Source organism: Canis lupus, chromosome 38 (assembly GCF_048164855.1).
Source record: "Canis lupus baileyi chromosome 38, mCanLup2.hap1, whole genome shotgun sequence".
Taxonomy (NCBI): Eukaryota; Metazoa; Chordata; class Mammalia; order Carnivora; family Canidae; genus Canis; species Canis lupus.
Window position 1 is genome coordinate 3572580 of NC_132875.1, and position 17603 is coordinate 3590182.

Genomic DNA, 17603 nt, shown 5'->3' on the forward strand with positions numbered 1-17603 from the left:
CCAAAGGATTTTTCTATGAAAGGACTTGAAAGGCCTCCGTTTCATGTGGTCTCTGTTATAAACCAGTAACTTAGTTGGGATCTCCTGAGGCTCTCCTAACATTCTAGAAAGGCTCCATCGTTGTCGTTAAAAACTATTCATTGTGCGTCTACCATGTTCAAGGAACTGAATAGGATCCGTGAGGGTATTAGACATGGATCTTTTCCAGCAAAATTATTTTTAATGACATTGTCTGCATATGTAGGTCTATTATAGCTCCTCCATAACTGCATTAGAGTTATTTATCTCTTTTCCCCCATGGGCTGAGTCTTTAGGGGCAGGGACCATGTCTTCCCTCTAATCCTATTTCATCTGTTTGGGAAAGTAGAAGACCAGAGGGACCACACTCATGAAAGTAATTACATGCTAAGATGGTAATGAGAACAGCTGACAATGGTAGCTAACTAACGCTAATGCTGAGCACCTGCCATTTGCCGGGCCTGTTTGATGCACCTTATACTTACTAGTCACAACCACCTTGTGAGTAGGTGCCATTCTTTTTTGCTCATTTTGTGAGAAAAGATTGAGCAACTTGCCCAAGACCTGACATTCCATCAAAGGTGAAGTCAAGGTTTGAATTGGGTCTGTCTTGATCACATAAGGAGGTTCTTAGCACTACTGTGTTGCTGTGTGTATACTCATCTCCTCAGGTTGCTTGGAGAAAAGCTACTCATTAGGAAATGCCTAATTAATTAATCAATCCAAGATCTTGAACCTCTGGCCTGTACTCTGTCACCAGGATATCACATCGCAGGAAAACTGGTTTCCTGCCCAAAGTGTTAGTCATTATGGGAACACAGAACTCAGGTCTCATTGGGTAAGAAAAGAAGGCGCTTAGGATTATAGAACCAGAATTCAAGAGAAAAAAACTTCAGAAACGATCTGGTCTGCTCCCCTGGCTGATTAGACTTTGGAAACCGAGGACGAGAGTGGCCCAGTGACTGTCCCAGGGTTACCCACGTAGTTACTGATGGGGCCAGGACTAAACTTTGTCCAGTCTTCTTTCTACCATGTTATGTTGCTAAGGCCTCCTTATTTTCTGCTGGTTTTAAAACCTGCATGTTAGGAATTGTGTACATTGTGTGAGGATTTATGAGCACTTCAGTTTTGAAATGTGTATTCCATACCATGGGTGATACCTGAAGATGAGGGATAGCTATATTTTCAGACTAATCCTGTTCTGTCTGGAAGCTGGGAGAACTTGTCCCGCTGAGTTAATAAGGCCTTTGCAAGATTGTGTTGTGTGTTGGTTGTTTCTTGAGACATCCCCATTGCTGCCAGGATCAGGAGTCACGGTAAAGCTGACAGACTTTGTGATGTGCCTGGGAAGCAAAATGCCAGTGCAAATCCTTCCTCCACGTTTGGGTTCCTGGGGAAGAGCTTCAAAGATGCCCTATCCATTTCTGGGCTCTAAAGGGAGACAGGATGGCTATGATAATTACCCCGACTCACTTTCCTGTTTTTGGCAGACCTACCTCTGACCTAATAATTCCCACGCCACATTCCCTGCCCGCAGATTTTGGAATGTCAGGATGGCTGTAGCTTTCTGCAGAGGACTGGCCATCCACACTCATTAGATAAAGGATGTGCTTACCCCATTCAGTGGTCTTCTAAGAGCAAACACTGCAAGCCCTTTACCACTGGCAGGTGGTGGAGACTGCCATTGTCTGATTCTATCATGTGGAGTAGCAAGGAGGTCGTGGGGCGCAGGGGTTTCGTTACCACCAGACTAGGTGAACTTGGGGAGAAGTGAATGAACATCTGAGTCTTAGTATTTATCTTTTAAGGTTGCGATCAACTTTGATAACATGAAGGAAGCATTATAGAAACGTTATTAAATGAAAGGAAGACTGTTCTCTCCTGTATCCACTGGAGAAGGTCCTGTGAGCACAGGAAATGAAGCAGCTAAAAATGACTTGCCTGTATCTTTCCTTTCTCGCTTTGTGTTATTCTAGGTCCTCCAAAAAGCAAATGCCAAGACGGGATTAAATGCCTGTGAGAGAAGGTGTGGAGGCCTTGGGTGAGGCTGGGGTAGCTGTCACATTTCCCTGTGGGTCTGATTCCAAGGGAAGGGAGGGGAGGGTGAGGGACAGTGTCTTAGAGGGCAGGGTGCTCCAAGGAAGGTGTGGCAAGGTCATCAGGGCGTTCTGGGGCCAGAGCCATGATGGGGGTGGGGGGACAGGGGGGCTCTTGTGTGTCCCAGGAATGACATCCTGCCCGGGCATCCCTGCACCCTCCTCATTGGCCTGGAGCCTCCCAGAAGCAGGGCTCTCACCACAGCTATGGTTCAGAACACCGCAGCTGGGGCCCTTGGTTGAACTCCCAGTAATTGGAGGTCTTAGGGCATGTTCTTGTGAGGACAGCTTCCATTCTCCAGAAGGTTTTGACTAGCCAATAACATGACGCAGGGCCTTCACTCAAGTTAAGCTACGCTATCTCGTTGGCTTTTTTAATTACCTTGGAGTAAGGAATTCATAAGAAGGAGGTGGCGGAGGGGAGACTGATGAGGGAAGGACGGGCAATAGAGAGAGAGAGAGACAGGTTAGCAAACCCTAGCTCAGAGGCCTCCTGAAAGGCTCAACGATTCTGTGAGTGTCCTTGGTAGGTGCAAAGGGGACGCAGGGCGGAGTTACGCACCTACCTGCGCAGGGTGGGAGTCTGGCAGCAGGCTGGCCAGTCGCCCCAGGGGCACCCCGTGTCCACTCCCATTCCTTTTCTATATGCGGAGCTGGTGAGGGGACGGGTCTTCCTCCCCCTGGGCCTCGCTTGCAGGCCTCACTGCGTTACTGCGTGGACTCTCAACGGTGGGGGTGAGGCCCTACCTGAGCCTGGACCTCCGGTTGAAGGAGGCTCTGGGCGTCCTGCTGGCCATCCTGGGCTGTAGGTGGTAAATGTGGCCGTGAAGTACTCTTTGCCTCGAAGAGGTGCTGACAGCTTCAGGGACTCACCCGTGTCCTTCCCTCTTGTCTTCTCTCTTCTCTTCTCTCCTTGCTTCCCCTCATGGCTCCCATCTGGACTTGAAATGTCTTCATTTTCGGGCATAACTTGGAGACCACAGCCCACTCAGGACAGTGGGTAGCAAAACTGGAAATTTCCTCATGTAGTCTCCAAGACTCCCAAGACCTTTATTTCTAAGCATTTATTTATTTTTTTTTAAGATTTTTATTTAGATGACACACACACACACACACACACACACACACGGGGGTTGGGGGCAGAGACAGTCAGAGGGAGAAGCAGGCTCCATGTAGGGAGCCTGACATGGGACTCGATCCTGGGTCTCCAGGATCACGCCCTGGGCTGAAGGCAGCGCTAAACCGCTGAACCACCCGGGCTGCCCTATTTCTAAGCATTTATACAAAAAAAAATGGCCTCAAGTGTAAGTGGGAGCTGTGTGTGTTTCTCAAGATAGTGAAACTAAGTTTGGCTGTAGGTATTGTTCATTAATAAATTGCTATCCCCTGATTGATGCCAACTTTGATTTATAACCCCACAAAGGTGGTGGGTTCTTAGTTTTTCTTCCTGTTTTCCTTCTCTCATTAAAAGCTTTTCCTAAAAATTTTCCCTTCCATGAATATTTATTTCTAGGTAGAAAGTGAGGAAGGGGTCATTTGTATGTGTGCTTTTTGTTCTAGAGGGGGGAAAAAAAACATCAAAACACTTGAAAAAGAGAAGGTTATGAAATGATTTCAGAGCAAGAGGGAACGATCCAAATGTTGAGATCCATGGAGCTTCCCTCTGAGTCCTACTGTTCATGGTGCCGCATTGAAGCTCAGTTGTACCAGAGGACCCACACTGGTCTACAAATTAGGACTTGGTTCTAGTCTTGACTGGGCTGTAAACTAGGGGGGGACACCTTGCTGGGACCTCTACAGGGTCTTATTTGAAAGATGGTGGCATAGAAAGGATACTGGAGAGTCCACTCTACACCAGACCCTTTGGCTTATCTTGATAATGTTCTGATCCCTTCACAGAGTTAATGGATGCATCCAAGGATTAGTGCAAAATCTTTAAAGGAAGAGGACTAGATTTTAATCCAATTTTCAGAAAAGGAAAATAAGTTAGGTGAAAAGTTTATTTTTTTGATCAGGATATCCTCTATGGATGCTGGTATCTCTTTTAAATGTATCTGCTGAAATGTTCAGGTTTCAATTGAAAGTCACTCAATTACATACCAGAAATTGAGGAAAATCTCGAATGAATAAAATGAATAAAAGAACAAATTGAATAAAAGAGTCAAGAGATGCCAATACCGAGATGACAGATGTTGGATTTGTCTGACAAGGCTGTTAAGGCAGCCGTCATAAAAATACTTCCGTGAGCAGTTACACTCTTGACACAAGAGTTAGAAAGTCTCAGCAAAGAAATAGAAGAAAGAAGAACCAAATGGAAATAATAGAACCTAAAACCTACGGCTGCTGAAATAAAAATCCAAATGAATGGGCTCAACAGCAGAGAAGAGGTGCTTTCTGAACATTGCTACCTGAATTGACTGAAGACTTTGGGCGACATACGTGGTCATAGATAGAGATGTGATTGAATTTAACATTTAATTATTTAATATTTATATTTCAATTTGCCCCCAAATCAAACCATATTTCAAGCATCCTATTTTGCTCTTAAGAGAATTCCCATGGCGAACACGTATACTGCGTGTTTAAAACAGGCATGAGTTGCTGTGCCCCTGAAAAATCTCAGTGTGTCCATTGGAAACTGGCCCAATGTGTGCCAGTTATAAGGTTATAAGGCAGCTAAAAAATACTATCAACCCGTCCTTGCTGGGCTAAGAGGGGTATCACAGCTGGAACGTAGACACGAACGTGCCTCTGCAGATCCCACCACGTGTAAATCAGTGAGGGATTCAGGCCAGAGTACCAGGTTTCGAGGGGGGACGCTGGCAAGTGATGCGGGTACCCAGAGAGGGTCAGCCAGGGACTTGTCTGGCGAGGAGCGTTCGCAAAGCCTGAGATGATTTGGTGTCAAGAAGAGGGTTGGCTGTCTTTATACATCTGGAGGGTTCTCACTTAGAAAAAGATGTGGTCTCCTTGTTTCTGTGTTTGCTCCAAACGGGCCATTCGTACGTTAAAATCGTGCAGGGCAGTGAGTAGCCACGCTTAGGGAGGCGACTTTTGAAAAGTTAGTTCTCGGAGCCTGAGTTTTCTTGTCTGTAAAAACAGCATCTGATGTTGAATGCTTGTCAACCTGTGGAAAATCCACCTCTGCGGGCTGGATTGGGATTGAAACTGGGGGATGAGATGGCACGGGTGGGTGGCCGTGTCTGCCAGCGTTGTGTGTGAGTAAAGCTGCTTCATGTCTCGGAAGGGCCTGAGTAGAGTCTCCCCCTGGCCCCAGCTGGGGGCCTGTCCCTGCACCTGGAGGTGGGACCTGGGAGCCGTGGTGGCCACTGACCAACTGCTTCCTCAACACACTTGGGGGGGGGTACTCACCTCATCAAGCACCTCATCTCTTGTATGGCCCCTGAATCCCACCCCACCCCTCGTCCCATTCCCATCCCTGTCCACATCCCCAGCAACCCAGGGGAGATCTCCTTTGAGTTAGGTCCACAGCCAGCAGGACTGTCCTCCTGGGTAACTACAGATGTACTAGGTACCTCACCAGGCTTGAATCCCACGTTCTCCCCTTTAAGGAAGGGAGGATGGGAGCTGCATTTCCTTTTGCTTTTGACAGCATCCTTCACAGCTCAGCCTCCTCCCTTTTGTTCCTCCTGCTTCTCCCACTCCTCTGTGATGAGTGATGTATCGCCTCTGCGTCTTCCCTTGGTGATTGCTCCATGAAACTGTGACTTGGAGTGCGCTTCTGGTCCTCTGGGGTGGCCCCGGCTCCCACCTGCCCTGTGTGCCCTGGAGAGACACTGTCCTTGAAGTGCTGGAAGGAACCTGAACAGACCAGACATGACGTTTGCCACTTGTTCCCTGGAGCACTCAGCTCCAGACCTCTTAGAAGTCGTCAGGCCGGGAGCTGGTGCATGTGTTTGCATACATATTAGTAGCGCACCGTGTGCCCTGGTTCTGTAGCGGAGGACAAGCCTAACTTATTCATTTACAGCTTCTTTTATTGCAGAAAAAGGAGTGGACATGGGATGAGAGCAAGATGCTGGTGATGCAGGACCCTATCTACAGGTAAGAGTCCCGTCCTCACCTGTTGTCCCCTGGAGCTGTCGTGCCGGTGGAGCCAGGTAAATTCAAAGAAATTTCTACTGCTTTCCCCTTCTGCGACCTGTTGGTTCCATACGTGTAAGTACAAGAAGCCAGTCTCCCTTATCTCTAAGATTTTGAGGAAGATTCTTCTTCGGTTCAATTGCACTGTCTAGAAACTACAAAGGATTTCTACTTGGTGTCTAGTCCCAATCCCTTGGTTGTACTTTGAGATTTTTCTAATTTGTGCTAGTTTTATCTCAACTGAAATGTCATACTTGCATATCTGTTCCACCTCAGAAACTGAGCACAGATAGAGGGGTTGTGACCTTTGGGGAAGCAGAAAGACACGTATAGTCCCTGGAAATTGCCTTCACAACGAGACCAATAGGATTCCTGTAGAGATTAGATGTGTACTCCCTGGGCAGAGGAGTACCTGGTGGTCACAGTATGGAGTGCCAGGGCCCCCCTTGGACCCACAGCAGGACCTTGATTCACCAGGGTTACTCTGGTGTCCTGGACTCTGCTGACCAAGCCCCACCCACCCCACCCCTACCTCCTTCCTGTTTTCTTCAGTGACAGAATGGGTGTTAGCTCTTCCTTTGGGATTTGGGGGAACCTAGAGTCAAATGACTTGCTCTGGTCAACAAAACGGATAAAGGTTGGGACTCAACTGACAAGTTGGCAACATGGCGGCCCTGTCTTCTCATCAAAGAGTGGATGCCTGTGAAATGGGATTTCTGTTCATTCAAGGAAATGTAACGAATGTGAAAACACTCATGCCAGGAGCTGTGCTGGGTGATTCAGTGGATGACTAAAGTAGGTCGTGGTCCCTCCTTCTCTGAGACTGTTAGTCTAGAAGGAAGTAGATCACTGAGGCACAAGACCGTGTGTCTGACAACATGAATTTCTTTCTCTGGGTTCCTGTTGTACTTTTAAATGTTTGTGGAAACAAGTGGTACAGTGTGTTACTGTCACTTAAAAAAAGGTCTTTTGCCAGTAGATGATGAGGCTCTTGCAGGGGAAGAACCGTGCCCAGCTCCCTTTCGTATTTCTAGCACCAAGCCAGCGTCTGGCCTAGATGCATCATTTAATAAAAGTGTGATGGGTGGATGGAAAAATGTACTCGATACCTGAAAATTAACTTGCGTGTTATGGTGATTCACAGGAGGGAATAATCACTTTCTACTTGAGTGATAAGGAAAGGCTTCAAGAAACAGATTGCATCAGAGCTGGGCTTGAGGGATGTGAATGCCCCTGTCATTTGCATTTTGTAAAAGGAAGAATTTCCTGGGAGGGGGGTGGTTTTGTTTTTGTTTTCCACAGCGGCACCGTATACATACAAAGCCAGCTCATTGCAGATGCCACTCATGGCCTTGAGTCAACCTTTCCTTGGTTGAGAGGAAGGACTTTGCCCAAAGTTTTAACAACGTAGCCCAAACAGGCTATCGATTTGATGTATTTTTTATAATAGCTTTATTGTGAGGTATAGTTGATCTAAGGATCTCCTTTCTATTGTTATGATGGGTTTGTGGTGTGTGTGTGTGTGTGTGTGTGTGTGTGTTTTGTGGTGTTTTTTGTTTTAATTTTGTGTACCGTCATACAGCGTATCCTTTTTCTTGGCCTGGCTTCTTTCATTCATTGTAATTATTCTAAGAATCCTTACTTGTCATTGTATGTAGCAATAGCTTATCCCTTTTTATTACTAAATGGTATTCCACTGTATGAGTATAACTCATTGTGCTTGGCCATTCGAATGTTGGTGGACATTTTGGTGGTTTCCAGTTTGGGGCTTTTACAAAAGTTTATGTGACTGTTCACTACAAGTATTTATATGGACATACACTTTCATTTTTCTTGGGTAAATACCTAGGAGTAGAATGGCTGATTATATGGTGGGTTTTTTCTTGGGAGGGGAGTTATTCTTGTTCTGAAAGATTTTATTTATCTGAGAGAGAGAGAGTGAGTGTGTGTGTGAGAGAGTATGAATGAGCCAGGTAGGGGGAGAGGGAGAAGCAGGGGAGCCTGACGTGGGGCTCGATCCCAGGACCACAGGATCATGACCAGAGCTGAAAACAGACACTTAACCAACGGAGCCACCCAAGCACCCCGATTTTGTTTTTTTAATGAAACAGCCACACTTTTCCCAAGCGGTAGAACCACTAGTGGAGTTTGAGACCTCTAAATCCTTCAAATCTTTGCCAACATCTGGTATCGTTGGCTTTTTTTTTTTTTTAAATTTTAGCCCCTCAGATAGATGTGTATTAGTATCTCATGGGGGCTTTAATTTGCATTTCCTAGTAACTAATCACCTTGGGCATCTTTTCATCTCAGATGCCATTCGTCTGTCTTTTGTGAAGCATCTGTTCAAGTCTTTAGCCCAGTTTTGATTGGGGTGTTTTGTTTTCTCACGGAGTTTTGAGAGTTCTTTGCAAATTTTGAATACCTATCCTTTATCAGGTGTGTGGTTTGCAAATATTTTCTCCAAGTCTAGCTGGACTTTTCTCTTAATAGTGTCTTTTGAAGGACAGAGTTTACTTTTGGTGAAATCCAAACTACCAGTTTTTTTGTGTGTCCTCTAAGAAATCTTTGGCTAACTCAGGGTTGCAAAGATTTTCTTCTGAGCTTCACATTTTGGTGTATAATCTACTCTGATTCGTTTTTTTAAGAAGAGGGATATGTCAAAGTTTCTGTTTCCTCCTGCAAACAGGTGTCCGGTTGTTCCAGACTCATTTGGTGAAAAGACTGTTCTTTCTCAGCTGAAGTACCTCTGTTGAAAATCTCTTGTCCCTCGCTGTGTGGTTTGTTTTGAAGTCTTTATTCTCTTCGATCCATCCAGTTGTCTGTCTTGATGCTAGAATCATGGTGTCTTATTTAGTGTAGCTTAATAAAATAATCTTGGAATCAGGTAGTCTGTCTTCTAGATGTTCTTCTGTTTCAAAGATTTCTTTCAATTAGTATAAGTATGGTATGACCTTTTTCCTTCCCTTCACTTTTAAGAAGAAACATGCTCTTTGGTGGGGGAGGGGTGGAAAACATTAAAAAATCTTAAATTTGTAAGTGAATTAATTTTTTTTTTAAATTTAAGGTAGGCTCCACGCCCAATGTGAGGCTTGAACTCATGACCCTGAGCTCTATTTGGCAACCCCTGTCCCCCCAGGGGGAAAAAAAATCCATACAGCAGATTTTCTGGTTGTAGGTATCTCGTGGATATCTTGCTCTTCTGTCAGAATTCAGCAGCCTGCATTTATGAACAAAGGTATGAAGCTTTGCCAGTCCTGTCCCAGGCATCTAGATCCTTTTTTCCCCCTCGTGTATTAAATTGGGTGTTTTTGGTCTCTGTACATGTAAATTTGTGTGTTAGGAGTTGATGAAGGAGGACTTTATTCTAAACGGTATATCTCATTTCATCATCAGTAAGAACATTTATCATCATGATAACATGGTAACATTCACAAATGAGCTTTTCTCAGGGACCGTTTCTGCCCCTAAGGAACCCCTCTGGTGTGACTGGCGTTGCCGCAGAATACATAATTGCTGATGGCTTTCATGAAACACTGGACTCCCCCAGCATTCGCTTTCAGAAAACTCCTTTGTGGCGCGGTGCTTTCTTCCCATCCAAAAGAAATGCCTTCACCACATCAGTAACAGGCTCCTCTTTTATTAGCTTACATTTTAAATTTAAATTTTTTGCATCTCTCCCCTTGAATAATAGAGTCATGGGTTTTGTTTTGTTTTTTTATATTGAGGCAAAATATAAAATGTACCATTTTAATAATTTTTTCAAAAGATTTTATTTACTGGAGAGAAGAGAGAGAAGGAGCAGGGGGAAGGGCAGCAGGTGAGGGAGAAGCAGACTCCCCCCCCTGAGCAGGGAGCCCGATGACATGGGGCTCAATCCCAGGACCCTGGGATCATGACCTGGGCTAAAGGCAGATGCTTCGCCGACTGAGCCACCCAGGTGTCCTGCCACTGTAATAATTTTAAGCGTATGAACTCATGGCATTAATCACACTCACCGTGTCGTGCGGCCATCACCACTTTCTAAAACTTTTTCATTGTTCAGAATAGGAGCTCTGTGCCCATCAGCGAGGACCCCTTATTTCCCTCTCCCCAAGCCCCAGGTGACCTCTAAAGTCCTGGGACTTTATGACATTGAAGCACTGTGGTGGCCACATGGTCCAGCCTCCCCCATCGCAGGATGCCTCTGCCCCCTGCCCTGATCGCTGTGACCATGCTCCTCACTGTGTTTATGTGAGTTTTGTCCATTGATCCTAGCTCTTGTCTCTGGAGCCACAAATACGGAGATCTTATTTCCCTAAAGTTCCCGAAGCCATTCTTCATTATATTTTTACCTAGACTTCCTGATTTTAGAACACATAATTTCTTTCCCCTTAAGATATATTAGAATTTAATATAGTTTCCCAGATGCTGTCTTCTCAGTGTAAGATGTAGAGATAACTTTAACCTCATGATGCTCAGTTTTGCATTCATTTGTAAAGAAAAAGATGATACTATATTTTGCTTATTTAACAAACTGTGTTAAGGTCCTACCTAGGTCGTGGTGAATTTATTGTCCAGAATCTTTAGGATTATATGATGGTCTCTAAACCAGATTTGTGTGTGTGTGTTTAAAAATTGGACTTTTTAATCTAATTTTGGTCACAGATCGACTTAAAGTATTATTACAAAAGCAATGATAATTTATACATATATTTATTATGCTAGGATGTTTAGGTACCTACATTTTAGTTGGAAAAAAAAAAAACAGAATAATCCAGATTTTTTTTTTACTCATTCTTTATTTCTGCAGTTCTTGCTATTTTATTTTTTAGCCTCAATACAAGAATTTACATATGTTGTTGTTACGTGAGATATAACTTTTCTGAACTCATTATTCAGAATGCTCGATTTTTTTATTTTTTTATTTTATTATTATTATTTTTAATGAATCAGAGTTCAGTAGGGAAGTAGGCACTGAGAGTGTCAAGGCCTATTGAAGTTGTTCTCAAATTTGGACCTACACCTTTGCAGCTGAAGCCAGAAAGTAAAAGGTCCAGACAAGACCCTAGAGTAGTCATTAGCCAGCCCAGGTGTGGCTTATAAGTCAAGAGTTCTTGGGACCCCAGGAGCATCTATGAGCCAGAGCAGAATTGCAGATGGGACAGGGGCAGAGGTCTGTGGAAGGCTGTTGACTCTTCCTGGCTGTTGCCTTCTAGTTAGCTGAGAAGCTTCTGACCAGGGGCCTGGATCTGAGGGTGTTCAGCAGGGCTGGTGGTTATGAAGGGGAGCCAGATGTGGTGCACAGCAGAGCGAGGCCACGTGTGGCTGGCCGGTACCCGGATGTCCAGTTCTTCTGGCTCTAGCCAGGAATGACCCTTCAGAGCATGGTTGCTCCTGCTCATTTTACACCTCCCAGATCCCACACAGGTTTCTCTCGTGAGCAGTCCTACACCATGGCTCTACAGAAAAGGGAATGTTGACTTTTAGCTTAGCAGAGCTGACCCAGTATAAAGCCATCACGCTGGGGTGTGACAGCTTAACTGTCCCTCTGAGCTTTTGGTTAAGTAACTTTAATAAAAACATTTTCATCCAAGTCACTGACATGATAAGGGTGTTGAATGGAACAGGACTAGGCCTAAAAAATGAAGGCTTCGTGTTTAATTTTTCCTTATTTCACATTTCACTTCCTTGGTTAACATGCTTATTTTACCCTTTCTGCTTTAATCAGCATGCTTTTTTTTTTTTTTTTAAGTTAAAAAATAGCACAGGAGTAGTTGTACCATTATAGAAGTCTGTGCTTTTGAAGTTCAGTTCCCCTGCCTTGGTTTCTTTTCAGTCTTATTGGGCACTGAAGGAATTATCAGTCCCCCAAAGATTTCTGACTCTAGTGGCCAGAACCACAAATGACAATCCTTCTTTTGAACCAAAGGAAATAGATTAATTAACCTGAAGTCTTCCGGAGCTAGACTGGAAGTAGTTCTCTGGTGTTGAGTGTAGAGGATCAAACCAGGTAGGGTCCCCATAGGGTGTCCAGCCAGTCCTCAGAAATGTCATTAATTAACGTGCAAGCAGTTGGCCAGATCAGACACTAGAAGAAGCGCGTTCTGGTTTAGGGCCCTCCTCATTGAGCCACACTTTGATTTTGAGCAAGTCAGAGGTAAATTATTCAGGGCTAGCTGGGGAAAGGAGGAAAGGCTGCATGGAGAGCTCTGATGTGTATTGTTTGTCGTGCTGGGCACCGAGGAAAGCAGTGGTTTAGCAGTCTGGGTCCAATCAGAAGACAGAACTCACAGTGATTTAAATAGAAGAACTATAAAGAATAATTGAGCTGTAACAAAACAGTACCTTTAAGCTGCAAAGATCACTCTTGGCACACCTGGGTGGCTTAGTCAGTTAAGCATCTGACCCTTGATTTCAGCTCAGGTTGTGGTTCTCGGGGCTGTGAGATCGAGCCCCACGCCGGGCTCCTCACTTAGGGGGAGTCTGCTTGAAGATTCTCTCCTTCTGTCCCTCCCCCCACACGAGCCCATGATCTCTCGCTCTCTCTCTTTCTGAAAGTAAATAAATCTTAACCGTTCATATTTTTTTTTAAGTGCCAAAGCTTAGGAAGTATCCTCTCATACTTTGATTTTATGAAAGTGGGGTAGAGAAAAAAAACCCTAGGCAGCACTTCTAAAGACTTGCAAATAAATGAAAAGAGCATCCACCGGTAAAGAGCATAAAGGCAGGAAGAAGCAGATGGAACATATGGTGACTCCTACAGGAGCAGGTTCACGGGAGGGAGGGGTCAGAGTCCGCCAGTCTCTTGGTGGGGAAAGAAAGGAGAACCGCAGTGCCACAAATTGGAAATTAGCAGTGGAGTCAAACAACTTTACATTTTTAAAAGCAATGATAGTGGCCCTATGAAGGCAGAAGGATGAGGTCCCGTGGGGATTAAAATAGAAGGTTTTAAAGATGCACATTATTTTTAAGCATTATTTTTTAATGGAATCAGATACTACCCTAACCTGTAATATACAGGTAGAGTCCCATAATTAGGAGAGAAGATAGACGGGGTAGCAATTACTTGCACTGCGGTTTTGTAGAGCCAAAAAAGCTCTCAGGATGCCTAAGGGTGGCTCACCAACATCCAGGCTGTCCCTGCAAAGTCAGACCAAGACCTCCCCGATGGAGACGATTGCTCGCTCTAGACTCCCTCCCTTCAAACCTCCAGACGCCCGAGTCCCCACCTCAAACCCCGGCACGCGTTCCCTTAGCTCCATCACCATGGGAGTATGGCAGGGGGCCCAGGTACCCGAGTCGCGGGAGGTCAGAGGAGGATGAGCAGCCCTGGAGCTCACGCACCGAGCTCTCATGTGTGCCCCATGACGGACAAGGGTCAGGGTGACTGTCTGGATCTTCCGTGTGTCTGTAACATTGAACCTCCTCCAGGTCTCCGCACGGGAGGTGCTGGAGGGGCCCCTGCTAGATGGTCACCAGGGACCTGGCGGCAGCCCGGCCTGTGGATCTTTCCCAGGCTTCTCCTGTCTTTCCTGGGCCAGCCTGTCTGGGGGATGGGAGTGGCCGTCACCTCCGTGAGTCATGTGTCGCACAGAGATGATGCTCTTATTCCCTCTACTGCCAGAACCTTCCATAGGCGCTGCCTCTTCATACATATGCATGAGTGGGACTTACCCAATTTTACGCATGGAGGGGCTTAGGAACTGAGAGAGGAGTGAATCATTCATGCTCTGGCTTCAGCTCCCCAGGGCTGCTCCGCGGTCCCTTATTCACCCCTGGCATGAATTCCACTAGGGGCCACATCCTGCTCACCCGCTTCTACCTGTGAGCTGTGTACACCTCCCTCTTGCTCGGTGACCCCCATCTCCTGTGGCCTTGCCCCCCGTGGCTCTGGGCCCTGCCCTCCTGTGTTCTGGACCCAGTGTCACTTGTGTCCCCACCGTGGGCTGTGGCCAGCCCTTCCTTCCCCAGCCTCCCCATCTCCCCCGCCTACCCTGAGATCACCTGCCCCATGCAAGGACACACCTGCCAACCCTTGGCTCCCTCCCAGGGCCCAGGCCCGTCACCCTGCAGGTCATCGAGGTCTGACTCTGGTTTCCACCGCTTGGCGGAGACCACTTGCTCTGCCTGCTGGTGCAGGCCCCGCAGCTCCACACCCGCCGCCCCTCCTTTCTCCTCTTATTTCGGTTTTCCTGCCTGCCTTTCTATTGCTTTCAATCCTTCGTTAGTCTGATGCCTTCTTTATCTGTTCCCATCCTTTACCTTTCCTCGGAAGCAGGTTCTGCACTTCAGTCTGCACGCCCCTTCGTGGGCTGGGCACAGTCCCTGGAGCTCGAAGTCTCGGTAAAGGCATGGGGTGCGGGGCCCCTGGGTGGTTCAATCGGTTAAGCACCTGCCTTCGGTTCAGGTCGTGATCCCGGGGTCCTGGATGGAGCCCTGTGTCAGGCTCCCTGCTCAGTGGGGAATCTGTTTCTCCTCCCCCCTTTACCCCTCCCTCCCATGTGTACGTGCGCGCTCTCTCTCTCTCCCCCACTTCTCAAATAAAAATATTTAAAATTTTTTTAGAAATATTAGATATTAATAAAAATTTAAAAATAATTTTTAATACCACATGGGATGCACTGTGAGTCCCCCCGAGGGCCTGCTGACCCATCACTCCCGATCATTCCTGCGCGGCCTCAGGGCTCCGTGTCACATGCACACATTCACGTCCAAGACCTACCTCCTCCTCGGTCCTTGCTCCTGTCTGTCTCTTCCACTCGGAGGTCACGACGTGCCCCGTGTGGATGCAGAGACACATGAGGCATAGCTGGTCTCTGCAAGGTCCCCACGGTGCCAGCTTCTCTCCGTGACGGTTTTCAGGAAGTGTTCAGAGGAATGTGGTTGAGGCAGTTGTTTTCAAATGACCAAATAATTCATGCTTGTCCCTAAAAATAAAGTGGTGAAGAAGCTTTAGAAAGGAAGACGTCAAATGTTCTTCCTTCAACCCCTGTTTCCTCTAGTGCCGTTCCATATGCAAATATGCAAACACGCTGATGTTTTTCCAAGATCCGGTTTGCTGTGATTCTGCACAGAGTTCTACAATGAGCCTGTTTTTCTCGCAGTCCTATACCAAGGACTTCCTTCCACACCTCTGCTTACAGCCCCCCCGTGACGCCTTCGACTCTCAGTTCCAGAGTGACAGTTGACAGAAGGGTTTTAGAGCAACGCCCCACATGCAGAGAGATGCAGGCAGGTGGATGGGGGAGAGATTGCCCAGTGATCAGGACATAGGGCAGACCCGACCACAGGGCTGACAGCAGTTGGAAGCATAGACGGGGCTCAGTCTGTGGGCTATTTTAGGTCTGGACCATTCAGACTGGTGACCATCTTTACACAGCAGAAATGAGGGAGAAATACCAAGTTTAAGGAGGGTAGTGGGAGGGGCCCGTCCAGTGAGCCCTACTTGAATCTTTGGTAATTTTACGTCTGCCTTTTCCAAGGGCTGTCTGCCTCTGGTGAATCCCACTTGATGATTAAATTCAATCATGGCACAAGAATAGAAAATTGTATCACGGTGTGAAGGCAAGAACCACATGTATTTTGTGCACTACTGTATCCCAGGGGCCTGGAAGGGTCCTTCCTACGGAGTGGGTGCTCCATACATACTATGTGACAAAGTGAGGGCAGGCTGGATCCCCTCATTTGTCCTAAAATGTTCCTTTCAAACGGCCTTTAAGCTTCCTTATTTTCTTGGTGGCCTGAATTGCAAAGCTGGTGGGTAGTGAAGAGATAACAACGTACAGCAGAAAACCCAAGAGCCACCAGAATGATCAAAGTTAAACCTCCAGATCGGGGTATCTGTGCCAGGCCTTAGAGGACATCTTTTACTCGAACGATGGAAACTCCAATTAGGCCAGCATTAGAAAACTTCATGTAATTAAACACTGTCTACCCAGGGCGGGGGGCGGGGGCGGTTGGTGCAGAGTCACCTGTGGAGAAAGAACCAGGGGAACAGATAAACCAGGCCTGGTCCCAGTTCTACATCTAAGTGACTGCTTACTTTGAAATTCCATTACTGTTTCATTTTTTCCTCCTTACGTGCATAAAGGGAGTCCAGAAAGGGAATTTGCAAACTATTGAAGAGGCTCAGATGAGAGAGTGTATGCAAGATAAAACCAGCACTGCTTCCCTTGACTCCTTGCCCTACCACCAGGTAGACACTGGCCTGGGCATCCATAGGAAGGTCTGATTCTCAGAAGCATGACACGAACACTACTGAGAATCTGATAAAACTGGTTCTTCTTCCTGGAACAGTACATTCATGGACATACTTGCAGAATTTTGAATTTGTGGGCGCTTCGTGTACCACTGAGTCCTGTGATTTATCATCTCCAAGCTAAGATCCACTGGTGCCAATAATCGTTTAGTTATCTTGAATATTATGCTTCTCAAGCCGGGAAGGTTTATCATTGGATGTCCTCCAGTAGGGGGAAAAAGAATCTAGCTTGCTTAATCACTTAATGTTTGAATGATTAGTGGAGTTTATTTTGTCAGCCCAAGAGGCATTTGCATCTTGTTTAGAGGAGCCATGGTCTTTAAAACAAACCAATCTTGTATCGGTGGGTTTCAGATCACATAAAGGGAGAGGATTTGCATAGGAGGAGTCTCTCTGGTACTGTAGGTGTTTTGGGATTCACATGGATGCGGGAGCGTTGGTATAGGGTCTGTGTTTGACACTGGGATGGAAGGGCCATTGGGCGACCAGTCTGAACTCCAAAGGCAAGTAAAGACTGCTCTTGGTCTGGAACCATAACCCTTGTCTGACCAGCCCTAATAGCCTCCAGGATTGTAGTCAGACTCTGTCCCAGCTCATCCCGTGGTGGTCACTTGGGCATTCTACACCACGCACCTGTCTAGACGCTCTGTGTCCTGCCCTGCCCCTTGATCCTGGCTGGGAAGCCCTCTTGGCTCCCTCTTGCATCTTGGCATGGTTAGGAAGATGATGATGCCCAACTGCTAGGAAGGGTCCAGCCAGTTGTGAGCCTGGGCTGCTTTCCTGCTAGCATGGACCTCCGACCATGGAGAGGAGGATGACTGGGAGGCCCCCCGAAGGTTATCCATAGGGTTCAGGAAATAAGGGATGAGAAAAGCTGAGTTGTCTGCAAGTGTCCACACCCTTAATTGGGAGACCCTGAGAGCAGTTGTGGGGGAGTGTCAGCCTTTCCCAATGCCTGGTGGCAGACGTGATCAAACCATCATTGGTCAAATCTGCTGGGTTTGGTAACCCGTCTGTCAAGTTTTTGAATAAGAATTCTAAGGTTTAAAAAAAAAAAAAGAATTCTAAGGTTTATTTTAAATACTACATCTACCAGGAATTCTTTCCTGCTTAAAAAAAAAAGATGTTATTTATTTATTCATGAGAGA

General features: G+C 46.4%; 1 protein-coding gene across 15 annotated transcripts in view; it reads left to right on the plus strand.

Moving 5' to 3' along the window:
• Positions 1-17603, plus strand: part of NOS1AP (nitric oxide synthase 1 adaptor protein) — a 277804-nt gene that overhangs the window by 202750 nt on the left and 57451 nt on the right. For 10 of the 15 annotated variants that reach the window (XM_072814408.1, XM_072814412.1, XM_072814410.1 and 7 more), the window contains one exon: positions 6106-6179. In XM_072814408.1, the coding sequence (XP_072670509.1) occupies positions 6106-6179 (74 nt within the window). The remainder of the gene's footprint in view (positions 1-6105; positions 6180-17603) is intronic. The other 5 variants (XM_072814409.1, XM_072814411.1, XM_072814423.1 and 2 more) reach the window with 1 other exon arrangement.